This window comes from Opisthorchis viverrini (genome assembly GCF_000715545.1).
Source record: "Opisthorchis viverrini unplaced genomic scaffold opera_v5_106, whole genome shotgun sequence".
Taxonomy (NCBI): Eukaryota; Metazoa; Platyhelminthes; class Trematoda; order Opisthorchiida; family Opisthorchiidae; genus Opisthorchis; species Opisthorchis viverrini.
Window position 1 is genome coordinate 1,146,315 of NW_008751768.1, and position 26,761 is coordinate 1,173,075.

Sequence of the window (26,761 nt, forward strand, 5' to 3'; positions counted from 1 at the left end):
TCAGGATCCTTGGAATCGACCTCGTCGGGCCCGAGCGCGCAGAATGGGTTGATCTTATGCAACAGTTGACGAACATGCTCCACCGTGAAGACCAAGTCGGTTAGAGGCTGTTCATAGTTTCTCCTTGATAAGAGTGGATGTGACGAGGACGCTGGGGACACGCATATTGTTTTCCGAAAACCTCAGATACCACTGTTGGATCATTTGTCGTTTCTCCGTTTCTGTCCCTCAAGTAGAACGCGGATGGTTTGTTTCTGCGGCGATGTCTCATGTACTTGAACAGCATGTTTTTGTTTTTTTCGAGCGAGGTCCAAGATGGTGGATTGTTTTCGTATGTTCTATGGCGGATTTCCGATTTACAGCGGTTCCGCATTGTACGATATGCCAGCTCATCTTCTGCATCCACTGTAGTCAACGTTTTGATAAAGTGTTGGGACCCTTTTTCCAGAAGTCGCCGAATCTTCTTTGGCATCCTGCGGTTCATCCGAGTGCGTGCTGGTTTTTTGGGACGAACGTCGCGTCAGCCTCGTGAACCTTCTGGACGATGGTCCTATCTAATTCTTCCACCGGAGCTGGTCCCAATTTGACATGTTAATGGAAAATGCGCATTCCTGAGAAGGCTGCACGGCAGAAGTCTCGAAACCACGTTTGAGGTTTGGGATTTACGGCCCAGTAGCAAAGGTCAGCACTCAGTTGTCCCAGTGGAGCGTTAATTGTTACCTGATCAACGAAGTGTCTTTCGTTGGTGATGACCAAATCCAGGAGGGATGGTAGTTGTCCTGCGCGGTGTCTGATGGGTGCGACGACATGTTGAGTCCAAGCGCTCTGTTGAACGACTTCAATCAGCGCCGCCGCAAAAAGTCCGCCTGATTCGGCGCGCTGGAGCTCCATCCAAGAGGCCTTTGGGGCGTTGAATTCACCTACCATCAGGAGATGAGTTGAGCGATAGTTGGAGGAGAGTTGCTGGAGGGTTTGTACGGGTAATTGGTCATCTTCAGGGGGACTTGAGGGACTTCGGTAGATCACACCGAAAAGGAGGTAATCGGACCCGCGCAGCGGGATTTGGACCCAGAGTGCATCGCAAAATAGTGCAGGGGTGGTGTAAACACAGGGTAACCCCACCAGCCCTCTCTCGTTTTGAGTCAGCTCGAAAAATAGAGTAACCTTCTATCGAGATCTCCACGTCACAGACGTCTGGCGTGAGCCAGGTCTCCGTGAGTGCGATTATGGACGGTTGTTCAAGGCAAGCTGACTGTTTAACATCGCCGAGCTTCCTGAAAAGGCTGAGGCAGTTTGTGGACAAGCATTTCAGCACTGTCTCTGCTGCTTCCTTGTGCCCTTCAGGTGAACGGCAGCCGCTGAACGACAAGGACAAAACTAGTCCATAAAACTTGGGCAAAAGCACCGAGCCCTTATATCAATCCGTGAATCCGTGAGCCAATGAATCCGATAATGAATGTGGAGAATGTAAACAGGCAAGACCACTGTCAGTGTGGCGACACGTGCCGAATCATGTATCCAACTCACGGAAGTGGAGAGTACGTTGCCTTCAATTCAAGGAAATTGGTTCCAGTGCAGCGATCGGTTGCATCAAACTCCCAACCAACGAACTGGCAGTGCAACTTTTCTTAAATTGAACCAACTAGGTGTACTTTTGCCACTGCGACTAATTAAAGCATGACAACCTTTCGCGCATGATAGCTGCTAGATGAAAACCGAAGTAGTAATGAACAGCGAAAACTTGGTAAGCGTGGAGCTCTATGATATACATGATGAGTTTACACTTGTTGGCGAATTATTCTGGTGAAGTCGGTCATTACAGCGAGTTTCGGATAAGTGACAACCTAAAAGTTGGAGGGCGTACACCTATACTATGATTCTGAAGCAAGGAAATTTTTACCATTTTTTAACATTTTGGCAGTGGTACATCCTTTGTACTATTTGCTGAGGGATAATCAGGTAAACTCTAGGTAGGTGGTACTATCAAGAAGGTGCCTTCATAAACCGTATTCTATTTCCGTGCTCTATATTCTGTAACCAATACACAAGATTCTAGCAGCATTTGCACTGTTCTGTGAAGCGTAACTCTTGTTATACACAACTATATTCCGCACATCCCCAGCGTTCTGCACATGAATGCACGTATATGATATGGAGGATTTTGAAAGCCGCTGACGCACTATTGAGGAAGAACATTTGAATGCACGTAGAAGTACAACTGGCCTGTGGGCAAACTGAATTCGAGTAGATTGTATTGTTGAAGTTACTAATTATCACAGTTTTATAGTGCCTCTTACTATTTTTTATTTTAAAAAACGTCTAATTAAACTAGAATATTCCTGTGCGGATCTTTCTACGGATGTGAAAGTATGCACACTTTCTGGCGTCCATACGTGGACTTGTTTATTTGCAAAATGTGCTTCTTTAGCTGAAAATGCAGCCTTTGAGAGTGCAAAGAACATTATTTCACATCTAAACAAGTTAATCCACTTCGATTCGAATCTTCAACCAGTCATGTTGCTCTTTGGAGGGGTCTAGGTCAATCCTATCAGTGATCTCGCTCACTGTTGTCACCTATGATGCTTGCCTGCAAGTTTTGCGTTGGTAAAAACCACAAAAACTGTATTTGTGGTTTTCGGGGAAATTCCTTAAATCGTTGCCTAATCTTTACCTGTTTTTATTTGGTACATTACAAGGCAACCCAGAATTCGGTCGTATTCTGAAGCAATGTCAAGGCAAATTTGGGCAGTTTGGTGCGTGACAGTGTAAGGTCTTGAGGATCAGGAAATTTGTAATGGAGATGCATGAAACAGCATCGCTTTTGGCACACCATTTAGTGCAATATGAAGCTAAAACAGCAGCTTTCATGGCCTCAAATGTGTACATTGCTGTATCAGCCTCCATTTGCTTTGTAGTAGATACCGTAGCAGTCGTGACATTTATGACTGACTTACGCGGGCGGGCTTTATTAAGTCTAGTGTGGTGTAAATTATTGTTGTAAATTTGTAAATTTGTCCTTACATTTGGCTCTGGTATCCAATTCCTAGAGTTGTGTTGCGTTAGTCTGACAATTCGCTGCTTTTGTCAGGAGGTGCATGAATATAACAAACCAATAAACACGTCACCGCTGCACCACCGGTGGCAACAGGAGGCAAATTGAGGTGGCATGTTACGCTTGCCACCGATGGCTCCACCGGTAGCTAAAAGCGGCCAAAGGTGGCAACCCAAAAATTTCGTGATATAGTTAATCGGTTTCAAAAATTACTTCGTAAATAGAGCTCCAGTATCCAGATTATCCTGTTACATTTGTTTTCAGAAGGTTTTTGTGCAACACATGTTGCGTTTGGCTTGTATTCAGCAACAAAATCAGTGGCAAAGCTAGCCAAATTTGACCACCGTTAGCCACCGGTGGCACTGTGTTTACTGGGAAGCATTGCGGGTAAAATTGACTTCAGTGATCCAAAAGCTTAACGTTTGAGTTTTCATGAGTTTATTTGCTAAAGATTTGGCTTCGGAAAACCTTGCATATCTTATCTACTTCCATTGTGCAAGCTGTATTTCAAGACGGTGTCTTGTCTTTAAATCAGACGCCGCAGTGTTAATCAGTGCGACATAAAGCCGCAGCTTACCACTTTGTTGACAAACCACTTCCCTTAAGACAAGCAAATGGACTTCCTGTTAATGACTTTTTCGTGGACGTTTAAAACTGGGGCGCAACATTAATTTTTGCTAGCATTTTTCTCATAATTCATAAAAAATGCGTGTTTTGAAATGGATTAAGGATTACATGTGTAATTCCTAAGCAGGCACGGAAAAGTAATTTCTAATCTCATTTTATATCAAAGACCAAATCAAGTCATTGTTTTGTGGGAACTGGAAAACCTATTCAGCCAACGAAAAAAGTGAGCAGGAAAAAATTATGAATGACTACAGACCCAGGCAGCTCCTCGCTGCATCCGCCGCAAATTGCGATAGAATTCCTGTCAAAAATCCACAGATGGTTTCAAAAACGTTCATATAATAAAGACCTATTCTCTAAGTACTCATAACAGAAAAGTTTGTACAGCCCCTTGGGGATGCTGAAAAGACAACGATTTCGAGAAAAGTGAAGATTTTGCCACAGATTCCAAATTCAACAGCTGGGAAAGCTCACTTCTCATTGGGGATATTCTTCTATTAGAGCTACTGTTAGTGTTGGAGTTACTGAAAATAGTAGAACTAACATATCTGAAAATATATCATACACAAACTTACTATATTTGTGTGGAGAAAACCTCCTACTCTGAAGCCATTTTCACCTTTATAGCAGTTGATCTATTTTTCTTCCTGGAGCATGACGTTTTCCAGTTTCTGATCTGATATGATCAAATGAAATGTAGGAACACTTTCTAAAATCACATTTACCATGAAAATCATTTGTTGCATAGAAATTTGGGCAGGTAACATGGATAGTCACGCAAGCTGGTTCTGAGAAGCTGGGATACCAACTAGAAGCAACTATATGCATATGGGTAGGGAGAGTAAACAAGTACCAAAATTATAACAAGCCAAGATGAATAAAAAAGTTCACTAAACTTTTTGAGTGTGTGGGATAAAATGATGCCATCTTTTAGGAATTTTTCTTCAAATTTCGAACTGCGTCACATTATGACCAGCTTTACTGAGAATAACGGACCAAATTTTCAAATCATTAGTGAACATTGCTCATCAAGTTTTGTCTGCGATTTGAATAACATGCGGTAGAGATTACAATGAGCATAGCACCGACTACTGAGATACCCGTCACTGCTTACACTACATGGAAACAACACGCCGTCTTCATTACCGAAAATTGTTTTACTTACGCAATATAACAATAAATTAACGGTGGTTTTTTTACCCCAAACTCACAGTTCATCCTTTCCGAAACACTTATTATCGCAAGGATAAAAAAAGTTCCTGGACGGCTTTGGAGCATTAGTTTCATTGTTTTCAACTAGAAAGCCCCAGCCTCTATTCACTTCCTGTTTTGGTTTTCAGACTAGACGAGACAGGAATTCTAGGTTTGCAGGTAAAACATTGAAACGTTCATGACAAAACCCTGCAGAGAATGGGAAAAAATTAAATTTTGGCACTAAGATACTGTTTAGTCTTGAACCTAAATTCCACTCATTTGTATCGAGGGTCCAACTCAATAAATCAAAACTACTTTCTACCTTGAGATTTTTCATGCGAGAACTTAAAGTGATCCACAAAGTACCAACCCCTTGCACGCCATTTCACTCAAAAATTGCTACGTTAGCTCGTAAGCACAGAAGTGAATTTGCAGATAGCTAAATATATTGCTAAATGTATCTATATATATTTATTCATCCTCAGTACGGATTCAGTGGCTTATTACTCAAAGGAGTGATCTATGATGGTTAGAAAAACTGGTATGAAAACAATTTTCGTGGTCACATAACATTCAGGTGATTGTCATGTTGGGTTTGTGACCAAAGTAGGCACGATAGGTAAAGGGTTCGGCGAAACCTTTGATAGGTTTATTAAATGATTCTAAGAAGCAGGTCTCCATGTTGCATGTCGAATGGCTGTCTAGGCATCGCACTAATCAACTATCACTTTGTCACCGGACCGACTTATCGTATAACAAACAGCTGTCTGACTACACCACCCACAGAAAGTGTATGGCGGATCAGTCTGCGGCAAGAAATAGCACAAGCTGTGGTTGTTTTACTGGTCAAGGATGAACACAACTCGTTGTTCCTGGTTGAACCCGAGTGAGTCACTAATAGTTATACAATGAGACAATCTGTGCTCTGCTTTCGCGTTACTTGGCAACTTAAATCTAGACGAGTCAATAACGCTTGGACAAAGAGGCTTATAAAACGCACACAAGTACACATGACAGTAGTGCCACCAAGGATCTACCTTATTGAATCAGCATATGTTATTTGCAAATGAGCGACATTTTATCAGTTGGCTGAACTGCTCACCACCTAGAACCATCTGCACTGCTTTGTCCTGTCCAAACCAGCTTAGCTCCTAATGAGGGATATCTCGTAATGACGCTGGTAGCATTTTGACTATTGGCAAAGTATTCTCTTGCTGAGCAATAAAATATCTGGAGACGATCCGAAATAGGTGTGTCAAACAATGAAGTGGCTTGTGATCAATTTTTTCTGCTACAAAGCTGTCTGCGATAAGTTGGTCAAAATGAATCTGGTAAAATTACCTGGTAATAGCCCCCAGAAGAATTGTATGGCTCAGTACAATGCTCGTCAGAAGAGTATACCGTGGAGTCTTGGCCTTTCGCACTAGACTCAAAAGTATAAGTGAAATCTAACGTAGTCGGATACCAGCAGGGTGATGTCTCTTTAGAACCTGTGATTCGGTAAAGAAGTCACATCTGTGTTTTGGCGACGTCTTTAGTCTAAGGGTGTAGTCCTTTACTGCTTTGCCTCTAATGAATAATAACCCCAAGATTCTATCAATAACAAAATAGGACGGGTTAAGAAGAAAAAGTTCACAAAATATGGTCAACCACTAGCTTCTGGCGTACGTTTTACGTGTCCGCCATGTGAAAGGCGGTGCGCAGAAATAAGTTATGGACAGCCGCTGAGGAACCATTTTTTTCTGCAGTTTTTCTATGGTATTATATTGTTCTGTGTCGTCCAGCTTCCCCCAAAACAACTTTTACTGGGCTAGTGGGACAGTCGGTACAGAAACTCCGAGCAGCTCGATAGACACTGTTACTTCCAAAGACCGTATACTGTTATTTGGCGAAATTTTTTATTTGCCAAAATCAACCCCTCCGGTTAACGAAGCTTGAGTCCACTGGGGGAAAAAACTTATGCTGTCACCTGAAACCATTGCAACTGTGGATGGATAACGTACTTGGGGAAAGTAAGCTGCATTTCATGGCAGAAATGAGGTTTTGGCCACATATAAAGAAGAGTAATCTTTCTGGCTTTATGACGTTTAATCGTGTATTCAAAAAGCAATTCTTATCCAACTGAATCTGTCTCTCACTGCTTGAGTATGCAGTGCCTACAAACTATTCATGCTCTAACGCAGCCCGCTAAAACCTGAAAGCCTTTAAGTAGCAGTCACAAGAGTTGTTCTTAATTCCCACCAGTCACCATGCATCACAGGTTATTTGGCATGGATACCACTAAATCAGTAACGTCCTGCTTTTTACGCACAGGACCGATTGTCTTTAAAAGTTCGCAGTGCAAGTAATACTGCCCGCTTGGTGGTGTCACAACAGCTGAATTCAGCGTAAAAAGTTACAAAATTACTACCTATACCAGCCAGGATAATTATTACAAGGAGGGGTCTTCTCTCTAAAGAATAGTTTGTCGATCTAGACAGGACAAATGAATATGATGAATGGCAGACTGATGTGCCAATGCTGGTAGACGCAATATACCACAATTTCTATCCCAGGGAGGACTCGTTGCGTGCATGTAGCAGGATAAATTGCCCGGTGTTCATATATAGAAGTGTAAAGTTCTCAATGTTGAGCAAGTGCGACTTTAACTTAACACCAGCTCAACTTTAACTGTGCGTCTGTGGATGACAAAAATTTATAGACAGAGTGAACAAACATACCTTATTGCTTGACCTGTACCAGTGACCCGATGCTTCAAAACGCAATGAGCAGCGTGCACTGTAAGACAGAGAGAAATTAAGCTAGAATTGTCAACGGAAAGCAAAAAGACTTTTGGCCATATAACATTCAGAGGCTGCCGTGAGTAGAATGTGCGTCCCACAAATATAGAGTCAATGTAGAGCGATCTGACACTAAAATGTGAGAATTTTTACGGCATTGAACTGTTGCTTTCAAGGGTTAGAAATGGACTAATTACCAAGTAACGCGTCAGAGCTAGTCATATTCCGCGACACTGTCACTAAGTAAGTGTCCACCAAGAAAAGTAATCGAGACCAGATAAAACAACAAGCCTTGGCACAACAATTTTGAGCTGGTGAATAAATGCAACATTTGAGGTTTTGGTCAATTAGGCACATCCAAGCAACCTGTATCCCATGTAGCCTGGTTGTTTTTCCCCTTTGTGAGCCGTGTTTCAAATTACTTTGAGTATTCAAAACGTTAGTTTGAGCTTAGGTTGGCAGTCTAGCGCTTGTTACCTCGATTTTGACCTTTTTGAAGTAAGATATTTGAGGTCGCTTGAATGTGGTGCGTCAGTGTCGGCTCCAACATTATTGGTTATGGCAATACGGAACCCGTGGTTTAGGAAGGGTATAATGTTATTTATTTATTTATAGGGTAGACATGCCGGTACCTCTCCACTAGTTTCTTAACCTGGCATCAACAAATTTATCACTCTTAGGTGCCATTTGGTGTATCGCTACACTTTCTATCCAATGGTCTTCTGTCTGGGGTGGCCGGAGCATGGACGAATTGAAAACTCCTATGGGTTAAAGCTGTGTCTTGTTGAGTTCGTATCTTGCAGTTTTTCAAAGGTACTGGCAACGGATGACTGATAATGATAAGAATAATGAGAATAAATGCAAAAAAACGTGAAAAACGTTTAGGTGGGTTGCGGAAACGGAATAAAGTAGCACAGTCAAGCTTCTGCAAAAGCAATAAAATAATATACTAATATAATAAAATAATAATTATAAAATAATAACAAATAATAAAAATAATAAAATAAGCATCTCTGTAGACGTTCATTGGGATGCGATGGAACATCATTTAGTTTTATACCTGCTTGCCCACATCTGACTTCTACATCAACCTTACTATTTGTTTTTGTTGAGCGGTTCTGGTGGTTTCCTGAAGCTGTCAAGCATTGAGCCCACGGGTCTATAACAGGGGTATACACCGAATAGGTTGTTAATAAATGTATGTATAAACATAGGTAATATATATCGAAACACTGCTGTTCGACTTGGGTAGTATTCAGACCAACATTATCAGCTGTGCTCTTATTTTGCCCGTAGCTCAGGGCGACACAGCCAAGTTACGCTAATCTGAAAAGTAAAAATACGGGCAACCGCCAATGCGCTGTTATACGAGATGCCCTTACAGAGCTTACAATGAAAGGGTTACGAGTAAAACAAAATACCCGACAGCAAATCCGCCTCATCGCCCCTAGGTTTAGTTAAATCCGTGTAAATCAGAACGTCTTTTTATAGCATTGTGTGAAACTTGTTTCTTTTTGGACCAGACAACACCAAGAAGGAAGTGTTGCTTATGCTCGTAGATGGTATGCTGAGGAAACCGGCCAAATGTGATCTTTTCAGCAAAACGGATTGTGAATAGGATAAATTATAATCAAAGCTAATAGTGTACATAATTTCCTCCTTGTTGTTAAGTAAGAATGGTAGGATAAGGGGACCGCATTGCTCCGAATTGTTGCTTGCTGTTTGTTTCGATCAAACAACAGTTAAACATGGGGAAACGCAATGAAAACATAATGAGAAGCGATAAAACCGGAATCTGTGAGCTATCTCAGGTAACCGCTGGTGTGAACAGCGTTAACACTTTGGATATGAGCAAAACAAGCACTCTGGGTGCAACTCAGGTCATGGAAAATGTTCCTAGTCTCGTGATTTAGCCACCTTTTACGTAGATTGATATCAGCACAGAGTAATTGAGCAGATAGTTGGCAATTTGTTTGGCGCGTTATTATTTCACTATTGTGGAAAGCTGGGGGTCTCTTATGTCGGTTGCACTGAATATAATTCTTGTAAATTATTTGACAGCACATGAGCTCGTGCCATTTCACTGAACTGGAGAAGGAGTAGTTTGATCCCACCGGTGCTCCAAAAAGTGACAACCAGCCTAAATGGACGGATATCAGCTTGAGAGAAGTTCACACTTCCCGCATTTCACGAACTTATAGAATACCTCAAGTTCCAGTATAGGCTTAAGAACACTATGGCTGGTTAATAGCTGATTGGCCAATCGTCTCCGTCACGTGCATTTATGCTTTCCGTGTTGTACTTTGCACCACGTAATCTGATGATTGTCTCATTCAATAACAGGCTCCTTGATGAATGGGTTTGAGAGTTTTTCATACTACGAATCGGCCACGAGCAGCTGATTAACTGTGCTCAACTTTCTGTCTAGAAAACTGTTAGTTTGTATACAATCAAATTTACGTTAGTAGTACGTCGCAGATGATCTCAAACATGGAAGAAACAGCCGTTTCGTGCAGTTTGGCCGCAAAGTAGACTGAAGCTCAGCTACGAACTGACATACTTTAGCTTCTTTCTTTCTGAAATCGGGACTCCTGGTTTTATCCACTTAGAATGGCCTTCTTACATGATAGTCTTCTGGCTCCTCCGGTGTGTTTAAAGTTGATAAAAGGTATTGGAGAGTGGAAAAACTTTGAGCGTGAGTTTCAGCTAGACAGCTGACGTTTACGTAACTATGGCGAAACATATTACTTAGACGCTGCAGCGCACGTTGATGACACTTCTTCATAGACATGCCAGAGACTGATAAGTTAACACGAACCCACATATATGAGACAAACTATGAGAATATCCTAATGTGCAGAATCAAAGGTAACCGGATTAGTTGCTCCGGACTGCAAATCTGCGAGGCCATTTCGTTACAAATCGTCCGCTGAAGGATGTGATGTTTGACCATCAATCTAGCTCACAACAAGCTGTCCGGGTGACGGGAATGCCCAGAACACGAACTCGATATACCTGGAAAGTATCCAGTTTGTTTAGGATATTTGGACAAAATTTCAAGCTTCCTTCAAAAGACAATAAGTGGGCGCAGGTTTTGATTGATTTTGTTACGTGGAAAGACCAAATTGTGGCCTTCATGTAATGATATCAATCTTACGATTCTGTAGGTAACTTGTTAGTATAACCATGCATTTGCAATTTTAGTCATATTTGGTCGCTAGAATTCCAAAATTTCTTTTTGAGGATGTCGAATTTTGTGTTCCCTGCATTATTGTCCGAGCAGTTCCTCTGAATGCAATAAGTTTCGAGCACAAATTAAGGCAAACCCTCAAACTGTGGCTTCTCCTCAGTCTATATGTATCAAGCCGAACGAGGAAAAGTGTGGTAACAGTATTAGCTCAACCAACTCTAAACACGAACAGGCTAATGGACAGTGGTTTGTTTTGATCGCTTACGACGCGGTTGGTAGATACTTTGTCTCTTTCCTGTCTATTAATTAAGAATAATAGATAGTAATAAGGGGCTACTTTAGTGCGGACTATCCGCTGTCAATGAATGAGCCTTGCTGCTCAAATCAGTTTTACATGGTTTTGTCTGTAACTGCAGATGACGAGCAGGTTTCGTCACAAATAGTTGTAGCTCTACTCTGAACTAGGTACAGTCAAGGCCTCCCAACAGTAACAGTAGAAAAGCTACTTTTCCAAAGTAAAGCTCTGCGTCGATCGGATTCGTGACGAAGTACTGAGTGGATGTTTGATTAGAGCCTTGAAGACGCTTAGTTATGGCCTAAGAGAATCAGGTGTTCCGCAATATATTCCGTTTACGTTTCCAGGTCTTTGATAGGACGTCTCATTACTCTATTCTTGTTTTTCGTGGTAAACAGGATCTAAACATATTACTAATCACGCATTACCATAGTCCTTGCACGTCCGGCGGATTTGCAAGTAGCATGATGATTTTCGTCATTACTTTCAACTTTTCCCATTGTTTTTATACGCTCAGGGGCAACAAAGTAAAACACAGAGAACTCTATAATTTGGAAAAAAATAGTCCTGGCTTTGCTTTCAGTCCTGGTTTTCAACAGCGAAGTAAAAATGACAGTGTAGGTGAAAACGCAGCGCAATACAAAGTACTTAAGGGTATTTCATTTAAAGTTGACCATGTTTTCAAAAAAGTGAAGGTATTTTAAAATGTCTGACAGTAACTAAACGAAAACCAGGTTAGCGAAATTTCACTGCCACTTTCTTTTCTCCACTTCAAGCAGTTAGTATCAAGTCTGACTGATGGATCACCGGAAGGAGTACACTTGTGGTATCATGGTTTAGCTTATCTTCTGCAGATTACAAATGGCTTTCATTGTCCCCAATATATGGTTTCATAGCTCGTGGGGTTCAAGGAGCTCTGGTCTAATATTTAAGGTTACAAATTTTAGAGGGTGGTCAGTGGGACCTTCGTCATCCTTTCTAGTCAGCCCTCCATCATCACGTATATCGCAAAAAGACTTGGTTCCTTTTAGCTTCCGTCAGCACTATTAATTTTGCACACATCTCCGCAAGAAAAACGGAGCCTGAATCGGCCGCTTTTTGCTTTTTCTTTAAGTGCATGATTGAAAGCTTATACTTAGAAAGCCAAAACACCTTAAGTCGAAAGGTAGAAACAGTAACTGACACACAACTTCGTATGGTGTACTACACAAAGTGATCTTCTCTTTCGGCCACATTTGACTCAAGACTGATAGGCAAGAAAACATTAAACTTTGACTCTCCTACCGGAAGTAGATCACGAAAATGAACACGCCTTAGAAACTAAAGTTAGTTGTCCTTCGATAGTAGAAGTTACAAGTTGGTTACTCTGGTTTTCGTTTGTTGACGAAATAGACATTCGAATCTGGTGTGACATTAAAGGAAAGGTGAGGAAAGGTGACATTAGAGGAACGGTGACAGAAAATAATTATGCTTACTCTCATGTCAAAACCAATGCCCTTTGTGCTTTGCGGGGTTAATTGCTTTATTGACATTCTGTAAAATGTCACTGGATCAATGCTTCAAATATGAATGGCTGATAAAGCAAACTTAGAAGACTCAGTCCAAAAACATGTCGGATACTCTGCCTGTTATGGCTGCTTGGCAGGTCAAAGGGATAGTTATGTAATTTTTGAATCAAACTATTTCGGAGTTTTCATAATAGAATACACAAGCTACAGCTGCAACAAACGCACTATTCCTTTTGTTTGATTTCTGACCTTTTTTGAAAGCTGACTCGCTTAAAACCCGTTGAGTTTGCTATATTATGATCTTGCGTTTCCACCTCTTATTCTTGGATGGAAACTAAGGTTTGGAGATTGTGCATTCATAAATTGACACAAGAGCTTCGCTGTGAATAGGGCTTTCGCAGATAAAAGTCATGAAAAACTTGTTGTGCGAGCTCAGGCCATACCTTACTGCTGAATAAAAAGGCCTAATATTTCTAGTATCATATTAGTGACGAATGATTTTTGCTTCAGTTGGTTGGAAAGGTCAGACAGTTGAGTTTTTGTTTTGATGCACCTAAGCACAAAACTGGGACGACTGCATAACGCCATCTTTTATCGATTGGTTGTGTGCGGTGATGTCCGTAAACAGTGAACTCAGAAATATATTATCCTTATGCTCATACGGTTAGCTTATTTGGTGTTAGAGACCAAAACTATGAAAACCATTGATCCGATGTAAGCCTGAGTGAAATCCTGAGGAAAATCCACTCCATCGATTCTGCAAAATATTAGTCCAATATATCATAAAGTGATCCAGAATTATCCGTCTCAGGTGAAATGGGACCCATTAGGGAGTGAAACCAGCATTTGGTATGACAGTTGAAACTCCGCAAATTTCTAAGAACTACGGTCAAATCACTAATCTTACTTGGTCTCCTTGAACGAATAATGGAGGGTGGCTGGTTTGCATCGTGTGAGCGTGTGCAACCAAAATTCAAATGAAATCTAGAGCACCAATAATCTTCGGTTCAACATCGAGATTGCCTTTGGAGGATTGTCTACTGAATATACCTTACCACCGACAACAGTGACAAGAACTTTAAAATACCTAAAAATCAGGCGAAAGAATCACTGCTCCGACAAAAGGATTATTCGCTTAATGTGTAAGGCTGATAAAAATAAGAGCACGGTTGCTCACAGCTCACAGATCGGTTCCCATTACGTGGAATAAACAACTGGGACGAGATTCAAATGGTTTCTCTCCAAATATGGTACTGATACGACATTTTCATGAGGGAATTGAAACAAGTGGGAACAGAACCCAAGACATGGCTGTGCAACGACGTCGGCTAAACAGCGTTGGTTTAAATATGGCTGAACTGCACTCAAACCTCAGTCATGAGTTGGGAATGCTTACCGTGGGTTGTCCTAAGAACAAAGGGGTAAAACATGTGCTTGTTGGGTCAAGCAATGGCACGTACACTGTGAAGCAAAAACAGGTTGTCCAAACACTGAATCAAAATTCTGCTGATCTGCACTCACGATAGCAACGAAGTTAGGTTCCCATCGGTGGAAACCGTGTATCCGTGCTAGATAAAGTGGAGACATTGATAATGTATGTTCTACCTCAGTGAAATTGTCTGGATCGTGTGACCAGTATGGTTAGTGGTTGTACTGTGAATTAGATGCGTACTCTCTTGCAGCCGTTAAGACTGCCTCGCTAGCTCAAAGTGTAACAGTGAGTAGCCGCACCAGCATACCTACTTCCAGGACAGCAATATTGAAGATGGAACGGGTTTTTCAAGTATGTCCATCCTCCTGGTCGGGAACTAGGCAGCAAGACAGTTGTTTAGTATTCATCGCCATTTAATTCCAGTGTTGTACACTTTGAAATCAGAAGCCTGAAGTACTGGAAGTACACGGATTGATTCCTGCGAAACTGACTATTAACACCAGTTTTTATAAAGCGATGAAAATATTACGAGTCTTCAAACGTATAGGCTAAGATTTAGGGCGTATTGCAATATTTTTCTGTGAATTATTCGATGGTCAGAAATACAGTAAACAATTTCCTGTCCTTAGTGGGTTAAAAAGGTGCTCCCACATTGGCTTTTTGGAAGGAAGTCCGGTTGCATCCATTGATTTAAAATGTTACTCTTCAAAACTGGTGGTGGAATTTAGTGCTTCATCAACGTTGTTTTATGATACGGCAAATGTGTCTAATGGTTCACGGTATGGGCTACAGTGTCCGGAAGTAAATTAAGTTATTTTGTGTTCTATATCTACTAGAGCTCATTGTACACCACGAAGCAAAGATTTAGTGGCCATAACTGTGCTTTTTATGGATATGCTCAATGGTTCTCACCCAAACGAATGATAATGTACACTGTCGTTTTCAGACTTGATATATTCGTGTATTCATTTGTTTGTTAATAACCACGATATTCCGAAACATCTGAACTCATTTTGCACCAAGAGGTGCTCCTATACAGTGCCTCATACAATAAACTTTGTATGCTCAAGGCTAATTTCTGATGATGTTACTTATCCCATGGGCTTTTGAGCCATTCGCACTTGTTTCAATTAATTTACGTTTTTCTTTGCAGAAAGATGTCTGATCCGTGACCCGAAATATCTTTTGGGATCAATTTGAGTAGGTTTTTTACTCGGTTTCCATTTCGTCATTGTTACCCTCATTTGAGACGAAAAAATTTGCTTTTATTGTACTGGTATCTTCCTGGTTTCTGAACACAGTACTCTTGTCTGGATAGTTTTAAACTGCCTAAAACTATTGAGCCAAATGAAAGCGGAAGTTTTCTTACGTCCATTTGTTCACAAGGAACATACCAGCGAGTGGTAAAAAGTGGTACTCAGGGACTTAGGTTACAGCCTCCTTCATTCCATTGGACATCCATAGGTGTCTGTGCAAATGTGTGATTGTACTAGACATCATAATCTCACGATTGATCGACTTAGTCCTACGGTTCACGGCTCCCCTAACCAATCTTGATAGACAGTAGATCGCATTCTTCGCATGGGCCTTACTTGATGTCATGACATCTTAACAGACACGAAACTGTCAAAACCGGGCTGTCGAAATTAGTGCACATTGTCTACAGAATGACCGAGTTGGTGTGTTACCACGTCGCTTGATTGACATTCACTTGCATCTACAATGCAACTACGAATCTATGGGATATAGTGCTGGGGGTCACAATGACAGTTAGACGTAGCATATTCACATAACTCACCGCTGTCCGTCCGCTAGGCCTATTTTAAAAACTGAGTTGCGTTAAGAAATCTCGAACCACAAGCTCGGTTGTTATTGATACTTTTTGTGCATAGATTGTAATGAGTACGCGTAGCAATACGCTGCTGACGGATTGAGCATTTTTTATCCGAGTACTGTGGTCGAGTTAAATGGCATACAACACTATGAAAGATTATTAACAAAGTTAGATGACACCAATTAGAAAGTTAAACGGACGGTCTCTAGGCTCAAGCCTGACGAATTCTCGGCCATGATATCATTTATTCAACTACCTACAATGGTCTTTTTCTTGTCTAATAGCGGAAAAAATAATTAAAAGTAGTCCTGAAAGCACCAGAAGACCATGAGCAAAAAGTATAATGATACTTTGAAAACACAAGGTAAGGAATAGGAATTCATTACTTTGTTGATCAAACTATCACGTTTTGCACCCTAATCCATCAGACAGATACCCATTCAGGTCCTGTAAAATGAGTGACGCGTGTCATACAAGTTAGGGCTTCAACCCTAAGGTTATTGTGTCCAGTGGAACGCAACGATCTACGTATTCACTGTTTCAAGCCACTTTAAACTGAATTAATCTAAATTAGGTTAAATTAAGTTTAAGTTTAATGTGGAGCTGAGAATAAGTCATTTCAAACATCACTGCTCACTCAAATCAGCAGGTTCACTATGTTACAAGGATTTTTCAGAGGTAGGTCATAGGTAGGTTCATAACCTTGCCAGGAGAAAAAATGCAATGCACCCACTATTTGAATAGGGCCATCGCGTCTTCTACTTTGTGATTTGAATGTGAGAAAGGAAATTTTTGTTTAGCATTGATCAGAAGCGCGTTGTCATATTGATGATTATGAGGGGAAAAAGTTGACTGAAAGCACCTGGGTGAAACGACCTTATGAATGGAGTAATGAAACTGAGTCCTGTGGTTTGTAGATTGGAAAACCCCTCAACGCTTGCCACAATAAGGAGATTACGTGATGCTTACTTCAGAGACGAGTATAAGTTTGAAGAACACGGTTCATGTGGTGAACTCCAGTTCAGACAAACACAAGGGGAGACATTAAAAGCGATGAACCTCATTGTTGTGTTTTTCTCATCGGTAGCGTTTCTTCCTAGTATCCAGCAAAGCGGCAAACAGTTTAGTGCATCTTACGCAATCATAATAATTTATGTTTGGAACCTGGAATTATTAAAATTCTTCAACACTGTACAGTGGATAAAGGGCCGTGACGTTTACTAGAATACTGCTAAACTCAGAAGTGGTGGTCAAGCCCCATAGTTCAAATCTGAGTACGATGTGTAAAAGTAGCATCCTTAATCTCCATCAGAATGAAGTTTGGTTTTTGTCATGGTCAATTAGTGTAAGCTACAGTAAAAAAGAGTCGAGTCTAATAAGAAGACTGCCAAACATGAGAGAAGTTCGGCTCAACTCCAGCTAACCAGTAAAACGGTCGTAAAATTCGCACGCCGGGTAGCGATCAGCTGACGATGAGATTCTAGTCATGCTAGTCATGCTCGAATGGAGCCACCATGACAAATGGCGACGAAACAACGTCATGAGTATTCTGAATAACAAATATTAATGTAAGTCTATCGGCCTTCTGTTGGTACTAGTGAAGAGCATGATCGCTCATTTGTGAACAAAAAATGGACGTAATACGAGTTAAGTCAACCCGAGCAGCACTGCGCAAGGAAATTAAATGCAGCGTGCTTTAAACATTGTTTTACATTCGATTACTTGAAAAGAATAAACTACCACATTGAATTACCAGAGAAGTTTATGTAAATCAACAACGTGTTTGAAAAATTCTTTCTATGTGGTTTATAACGTAAACAAGTGAGTGCAAAGGCCGACGATGGTGTTCCTAACGCTAGTCAATTTAGGCCTTTTCTTCGGCTGAATTAACTAGTGGTCAAACAGATGTCCTAACTTTCAGTTCTTAACGTGGCCTAATCAGAATTATGGCACATTGAAGCATGCACTGAAATACATCTATTACACACCAGAATATATTTTTTTATAAAAGCACACTTATTAATTATCAAATCAAGCCAAGTACGTTCCGGTAACGTGCGAAAGTAAATTATGTTAAGCTTTATTTAAATATATGATCGTTAACTCTCAAGAAAATGCATCTAATGACCTGCCCGGCTTTAGACGTATAGTTGTACTCTATTAGTCCTGAGTAGGTAAATCCAGTAATGTTGTAAACCAGTGGTCTGATTGTCGCAGAAAACACCTTAAATTAGGTGCCAAACATCCATGTTTTAAGGCTCAACTAGTCAGTCTTCGCTATGAGGCTGTTTAAGCAAAACAGCAATTCGATATCTTTTAGCTTATCTTTTTGCATTTTATTGTGTATATGTGAGTATCGTTTTCTTTACTGTGCGACTTGTTGTACAATATGCTCTAAATACAGTAAAAGCTTGCTTTTAAGCTTCAATCTGGGCTGATAAAACGGCTGAACTCGTTTGCCATCTGTTTTGAAATATTCATTGCAGTTGCAGGCTGCAAAGATTTATTTTGGAGAGGCAAGAAAACCCCATCGTACTTCCGGCTTCAAAGTTGATGAATATGCGTGGAGACAAATCCGTCGTTCCAGATGGGAACTGTCAAATTAACAGAGGTACTAGATATTTGAAAGACCCAGGAGGGGATCACAAGGCAACGGTACAAGGCTGCTCTCCATCACAAGGAAGCAAGCTAGCTGGTGAGCTAATGTCTACAAGTACTCTCATTAAGGATTTACTGGCGCCTGGTGATCTGATAAAAGACCGCTGGCGCGTTGTTCGGAAGCTCGGCGGTGGAGGGTTTGGAGAAATATACGAAGCAGTGGATACTAAGTTTCAACATGAAGTTCCTACAACGCCGGACAGCAACGAATCTCTTTCGAGACTTGGAAGGCCCACGTTCTGTAGTACTTGCGCCTTGAGATGTGATGAGAAAATTAGAAATGGCTTGCATACTGAGCTTGCAGACCTAACACAGAATGAACAAGACAGCGGTGTGGGATTACAACCTTTTTCTTCGGAGGTCCCTAGCCAGCCCGTGAGAATAAACTCAGCAGGAGTAACAACATACGGATCCTTATCGTCTCAGCAACTTCGGGTGTCACAATTTGACCAAGAACTGCATCCCGGGGCGCCATCTACGAAAGTGGGTGAGTCAGGTTACAGTCCAGCCGAGGGATCAGTCAATGAAAACGGACAAATTTCGAGTAAATCTCCAAAGTCTTTCAAACCAAAGGGTACTACTGCTCATTGCTGGAGATGTGGTGTATCGCTGAACAGGAATAATTCATACCTATCGAACATTCGGCACTATGAGCATTGTGCTTCTAGCGATTCAGGCATTTCAACTTTTGCGGAAGCGGCAGACTATCGCGTAGCCATCAAAGTAGAATCAAACAGACAAGCTCGTCAGGTTCTGCGGATGGAAGTTGCCGTTCTCCGACGGCTGCAGGGCAAATCAAATGTTTGTCAGCTTTTTGGATGCGGGAAGAATACTCGGTTCAACTATATGGTTATGACACTGCAGGTGAGTTATACCGATTTAACGGCAGAATGCTGTCTGACAATTTACCAAGGTCATTTTCAAATCATTCTTTTACGTCCAGCAAGATCTGTATTAACTCTGGTCACTAGTGTCGAAGGTATCTTCGAAATTTCTGGTGGACTAAAATGAAACTTCCTCCCCTCGTTTGGCTTTCGTTTCAAAGCTGGGCCTTTTTCAAGTAAATCGTCAAGAATGTACAGTGGTGAAGTTCCGTTTTGAGTGAGGGTTGCTATGGTTGTTATTCGTGGCGTACATCTAAGCTGGGTGTGGAATTGATTAGCTCCCAATACCACTGAGTAATCGACTTGAACAAAGAAGTTTTGTGATAAGACCTTCGACCTCTGCCCAACTTGTAAGTCTAACTGCATTGGATCCTGTCATATAGTCACCTCATTCGGAGGAGACTCTTTGGAGAAAGTATCGCAATTGTTGTGGGAAGCATTTAACGAAACAAGACAGTAGGACATACTCTATTGCGTTCTTAGTTATCCAAGAAGAAAAGTTCTTCTCACCCAGACGGTTAACGAGGATTTTTTTCAAAAAGTGAACTGAGTGCTATCATCATTGATAGTCCCAATTTTTGTCTTAAAAATGTTCACTATTCGATAGCTTGAATAAAGCTTTCTTCGTTCCACAGTAATAGACATAGATCAACTACGCAGTCAACTCCTCAAACACACTTGTAGCTCATTTCAAACAGAGTTATTATCATGGTATTATCATGGCAGCATGTTCCGAAGATTGCGTACTAATATCTTCGCTGAACTGTCACTAACACTGTCTACTAGGACTGAAATTCCACAGAAATATACACTTGTGACTACTTCTTGATAGCCCGAAATGACTAGACACTGATCTAAAAGGATGACAGGCACATTTATCTCATAGATGAATGTGGATTTTTTCGCCGCTCAATTTGTCCGATGAAATACTTCAGATTTGCTGTGCAGCTCATTGCTAAGGGCGGCTGACAGTGCTAGCATACACAATCCATTTACTTGTGACACGCAACTAGGTCAACATAGAATATTCGATGGCGCGCATATTTGTTTGCTTTAGCCTGTCTTCTTCTAGTCCCGTTCACCGTTTCACTGGTGCACTGAGTCTTGAAAATGCACGTTTGTGTGGGTGTTTAAGAATATGCACACTTAACTGATGCTCCAGAGTTATCTGGGTTTTATGGCACGGGTAATAAACAATTTGTGGTTCTGAATATTTGGGTTAGTGATTGGGTAGTTTATCGACTAATGTGATCAAGTGAATATGCTCTAAAGTCCGAAGGTTTTTTCCATAGACTGCAGCATGCCGTGGTTGAAAGGAACATTAGTACTTGCTTCAGGTATTAAACTGTTTCCTGGACATTCAAATAAATTTGACAAACTACGATTCCCTTTCTGCTTGTGACAAATGAGCAAAATTAACGAAAAAATACATATAGCCTACGGCCTATTCAAATCATTTGTCCTCGCAATTCAAAAGATCCATTTCAAACTGGTTTACATTTAACAAAAAATAACGTGACCATTCAACGAAACGAGCGATAAAAACAATCCCCCAAGCTTTTGCGCGAAAAGGGTCTAATCGGGCCCAGGGGGAAATCGGAAGACCCGATTAGAGCTGTCAAAGCCATGCTCACTCCGTTGGACGATCAGATTAGCCGGCAGATTGACACCGTCTATGAGTTCATTCAAAAATACACAAATGCACAGTGGTGCAAAATGGTGAGCTTTGGGTGTGTGCAACTCTGATGCACTCCACGAGCTAGCACTGGGCCCAGTTCGTGTTTGCTTTATTCCCCATCAATTAGCAATTTAACATGGTGTTTCGGCGGCTAAACATTATCGTTGCAACTGGTGATGTTGAAAGTCACATTCATGTTCATTTGAAATTAATGTCGTTGTCAGCGATAATGATGGCAAATAATCATTTCGCGCCCATCACCGCGCAACAATGTTACAAAATTCGAAGAACTGAGGAATATTTTGACTGTACTCGGTACTAATCATGATTATTTTTATCAGTGTATTCCAGGAACTGTTGACTTGATAAACCATGCACTTACCGGCGACCTAATCAACAAACGCCTCACCCAGGTGGATGCCAAGCTTCTGTGAGCGTTGAAAGATCGGACGTGCTATGACCAAATGCCCTGGAAAAATTAATTAGCCATTACTCTGAGAATGCCCAGTATGTAAATCGAACCTTCCACTTTCGGTATAAGTAGTCAATAATGGATAAAATCTTCAGTTTATAAAACGGGCGTCCGCAGTATGTGAAAGCTCGTAACTTGTTGGTTTGAACTTGTGATGCACACTGTTCATCAGGATGAAATACTAGTTCCCGTAAACCATTGATATTTTAACTACATTATGCTGACTGAACTAATTGAACTATTCACTGAAGATCTGTTGCGGTAGTTCCCAAAAGTTCTCATGTTGCGATTTCATTTTGCAGAAGTCAAGTGGTTGGTGGTTGGTTCCGATTGATTGGTCGCTGTTTTGATGGTCCGGTTGGTTGATCACTGTCTCCAGTTCTGATTTTCCCGATACCCATCTAGGTGATAAGAGTACTCTCTTTTTCGACCCCACTATTTTCTAAGTGCTTAGCACGCGCGGCAAAAAAACCTCCAGTGTTGTTTCGAACACGAAGTTTATTTCATTTCGGCGTCAGATCCAGAAAAATTTCCTGTTCTTCAAAGTAACAGTAGCGAGACTTGCCTGACAAGGAGTTTAAACTTTTTTTACTCCATCGGTCGTCTATCAGGGTATATATTTTTTGGAGGTAGCAATTAGAAAAAGCTGTAAAAGTCTTCTGGAAACATTTAGGCTGAATGATAAGTAATCCAACAGTAGTGTAAAAGATGGGCAGATGTTTTAAGTCAACACGTTTTACGCGCAGATATGCAGATATACAGTTATACAACGCCGTATCTCAAAGTGCTGTTTTACGTTTAACCTACATTGAGACCTGAATCAGTGGATGAAACGTACCACTGCCCGATGTTGGAAACCATCTGGATGATAAAACCATGGCGTTTATTCTTGCTTCCTTGGTACAACAGCCCTTGTAAACATGGCGTAACATCCTCATGACATCCAGTAAATAGCTCAGCTCTCATGGCTTTGAACTCATCCCACTTTAATAAACCCGTTGAATCTGGAAGTTCAACGTATTGGTCGTCGACCACCACCTAATGGGGCTTTGTTAAATCATCCATGTTCATGATTCCTAGAAGAACCAGCAGTCGGAAAAAAATTCCATTCAGCTATGCATGTCAGTACTGAGGAACCTCAAAGCCGGTGGATGGGCGATATTCACCGGACAATTGCAAAAGACTGAACTAGGAAAAAAGGCCTTATCAATGCACTGCATTGAGTCATTGAGTCTTGTGAATCGCTGCATTTCAAAGTCTATCTTCTTTGCTAATAGAAAACAGAAGGTAACACTTAGGTGCGGGCATTTAGGGTTCTGGTGTGACTGAATACATGCAGCTTCCATCGACCAATGTTGTAGTATCAAATGACCGGACGTGGTATTCACTGCATGTCAAGTAACCGTTTTACAGCTGATAATAATGATGAAGTTTATGGTTTAGTAAGTTTGCTATAAACGGAGAAATATCAATCTAAATCCCTCCGGTTGCTATGTAACTTGGTTACTGAGGCTGATTTATAAAGTTTTGCTCCCGATAAAGATGAGAACGGGGTTGAGAGACATCAGTGTGAAATCTTTCACATTTGGGCGGAAGAACTTCTGACTTGATCAAATGTTCTAAATTTCAACTAGGTGGTTGCTTCGGCTTGACCTGTACTATTTTCTTCAGCAGGTGAAAAAAACTTACCGATAGTAAATCGAAAGACTAAATCTCAGTAGCCTTGAACTGCACAATTGCAGTCTGCTCCGCCGAACGTAGATGCCTTATTTACGTAGTCAAATGGGAGCAACCTACGGTGCTCAGTTAACTGTGGTCCAAACAATGACATTTCGAAGGAATTTCTTCCAAATCAGGTCTGTACGTTGAATTCAACATTCCAGAAACCGTTCTCTCAGGGGACTGTACATTAATCGGCTTTTGCTCCGTTGAGATGCAAATTAGGGTTTATAGTCAATACCTCCTACAGCAAAAATATCCTAATATTGGTGATATATAGGCTACACTATATTTTGACACGAGCGGCCTCTAACTCTCCCCACAGGTGGTCAGAAGTATTTCAGGTAAACGGTCATTTAGAGGGGCAAAAGAAACTTCACAAGTTTTGATTGTCAAATGAAATAATTTTTCAGGTGGGTACAATGGCTTTTCTTGTTTTTTTTTAATATAAAAAATGTACTCTAGTGAGGTACTTACACAGTGGTCGGTCAGGCGCTGAACAAATTTGTAAGGAGGCGAGTACTTCATTGCACATTCTGGAAGCGTCGTACAACCTCTTTTTTCGTTTTGTCAGTTGTTTCGGTAATAACTTCTATTTCCTGAAAGTACATGGCTACCCTTCAAACCAATTGGACTGCGAGGGAATTCCTTTTTTAAAATAAAGGCACGTCAAAATACCTTCGGTTTTTTCACAAAACGAACATTCGGATGTTTTTCAGGAGCTCAGCGAATGCTCCAAGTATACGTGCAAGCAGATTCCTCAACAAGGCTTCTCCTTTTTCTCAATTACAGGGCAAGAATTTAGCTGAACTTAGAAGGCTAGCACCAAACTCCAATTTTTCTCTGAGCACTGCTCTACGAATTGTGATACAGTGTTTGGATGCCTTGCGCACTCTTCATGAGGCCGGCTTCTTGCACAGAGATGTAAAGCCCTCCAATTTTACTGTGCAGCGTTCAAGGAACAGCAGTTTGCCAGGTCACTTACAGGTGGTGGTTGTTGATTTTGGCTTGGCCCGTCCATATACAGTGAATGGTCCAGGCACAGAGGTACGCAACCCTCGCCCAGTTGCAGGATTCCGTGGAACCGTACGCTACGCCTCGGTCAATGCACATGAACATCGCGATTTGGGCCGACGTGATGATATCTGGTCCCTTTTTTACGTCATGGTTGAATTCGTCGCCGGACAATTGCCGTGGCGACGTATTCGCGATAAGGAGCTTGTTGGCCAGATGAAGTTAGCTATGGATAATAAAGAACTTGCGATAAAATCGGGACTGCCACATGTTGTCACTAACAAGTGGACGTCACATTTATCATCTCTCGATTACAAAAGTAAACCAGATTACAAGGGGCTTGCAGATGTCCTCCACTCCTGGTTAAAAGACAATGGAGTACAGCCAAGTGATATGTATGACTGGGAACAAGGAATCGCTGGAGTTGTCGTGCATACAAATAATCGACCAGAATCTCAAAGGCTACACTGCAGAACGCCGGTTAAACGAAGCAGCTCAAACGAGAATATAAAACAAGTGGCTCAAGGTGGTTTCTGTCCCAGTACGCTGCGACCCCCAACATCAAAACACGCCCTGGAAAGTGTGAACGATAATGCAACACTTCGAAGACCATTAAATGCGCTGAAGCCTCGTGGTGGGACATCTAATTATTTAGCTCGAAAGTCTCGGAGTGTTAATCGATCACGAGCAGGTTGTCCTGAAAGAAGCGATGCTGCGATAGTGGAAGACATGGCACTAGACACAGCAAACCGATCAATCGAGACGCTGCTCCTTCAAAACAATAGGACATGCTATGTTGATATTCGGAGCGAAACCTCTCGAGGAGACGATAAAGAAACGGAATCGCCTAACGAAATATCAGCTAATTTAAAGTGGGCCACCAGTCAACATGCTGTGAAACATGAAACGGATTTGTCGCGTCCCTCTGCGGAAAAGACAAAAAACAATTTGGCTCCGCTTGAACGGGGACCCAACGCCTCATTGACGCAATTATCAACAAAGAAGGACTCTGTTCCCGTGGAGATTCAAAACGATTCCATTGTGGAATCACTCAACAAATCACCTTCAATAGAAAGTAAGTTGGATTCGTACGCTTAATTCCATGAAAGAACGCATCGCTTTTCGACATTCCAGATGTTCCATGGGCAGCTGATACTATTTAGTCAGTACGAGTTTTAACTCGGACGTAAAAATGGGCCTGAAAATTCCGTCTCCGGAAGTAAATAGTCAATTTTATAGGTGACTTTGTACATTGGAAGACCGTCCCACCTCACCCACAAATAAATCGCCGATTCAGTGAATTTATACGTATGCCACACTAATATGATCAGCATTAATACAACTTTCGCCTTCAGAAGAAAAAGGTACTCCGAATATCAAGGCATGGTGTTCCATGAACTATGATAAAATTGTTTAGATACACACAACCCTTACATTCCATGTTGTTCGGCACATTATTCATGAATGCAAACCGCTTGAGTGCCTGATAAGCTTTGTAAAGTGACTTTGTTCCCCGTGTCAATGTCGATCTTTTCAGCTTGTAGCATGTAGCATTACATTTAGCTTCCCACACCGAACATGTGCGACCGCCCAGTGATTCAACCACGATTTACTGGGACGTCCGTGCCGGATGCCCGTCAGCCACGTCGTGCATCAAGCTGACTCAATCAAATAAGTCAGTGCGTCCCAAAGTTGCCAGTCATCCTCGTACTAAATATCTCAATACAGCATCCACTTACCGACACTCACCTGAAACCAGCTCATTTGACTTGAAATTAATTTTTTCAACGTGAATTAAGTGGGTAACCATTGAGAACTTGACGATTTCCCACTCTTGAAAACCCATTTTAGATGAGAAAATGGTTGATAGTTTTGGAATTTTCCATTATGTTGTCAGCCGAGCGAATATAGCTATATATATATATATACATCAAATAGTAGTAGTGAACAGCACATAAACCAAAATAATATTATGAGTACTGGTTGGTGACCCGTTCGCCCGGCGTGTTAACTCTTGGTTTTTGACTGTTCACACACACATACAGGCCTCAGCAAGCTGGTGTACCGTGTCTGTTTGCCACCAATGTATACGGGTAACCTAACCGTTACCGATGCTCTTTCATTCCGGATGTAATTTAGTTAGCAGGTGGAAATAAATGATCAATTTTTACTAACCCGTATGCGATTGTTTGTTGACGACAGCTACGTTAGGGTCATGGCAACGAAAAATGTGTTTCATCTTACACGGTAAGACTCTCAGGGTCAACTAGTAATGTCCCGAGCCTTAGATGCTTTTCACAGGATTAGGACTTAGTCGTACCAGGGTTCTACAGCCATTCCAATACTCGAACAATTACTGTCCAAGGAACGCACTAGTCTAGGCGCATTTTCCTCACAGTGGTTGTGCAGTAAATTATGTACTGC

At 41.4% G+C, this 26,761-nt stretch overlaps 1 protein-coding gene across 1 annotated transcript in view; it reads left to right on the top strand.

Annotated features, from left to right (window-relative positions):
* Positions 1-1,656: 1,656 nt before the first annotated feature.
* Positions 1,657-26,761, top strand: part of T265_05771 (hypothetical protein) — a gene marked incomplete at both ends in the record, with an annotated part of 29,577 nt that continues 4,472 nt past the window's right edge. Inside the window, 4 exons of the mRNA XM_009170851.1 lie at positions 1,657-1,744; positions 15,232-15,278; positions 18,399-19,434; positions 24,116-25,412. Of these exons, the coding sequence (XP_009169115.1) occupies positions 18,466-19,434; positions 24,116-25,412 (2,266 nt within the window). The remainder of the gene's footprint in view (positions 1,745-15,231; positions 15,279-18,398; positions 19,435-24,115; positions 25,413-26,761) is intronic.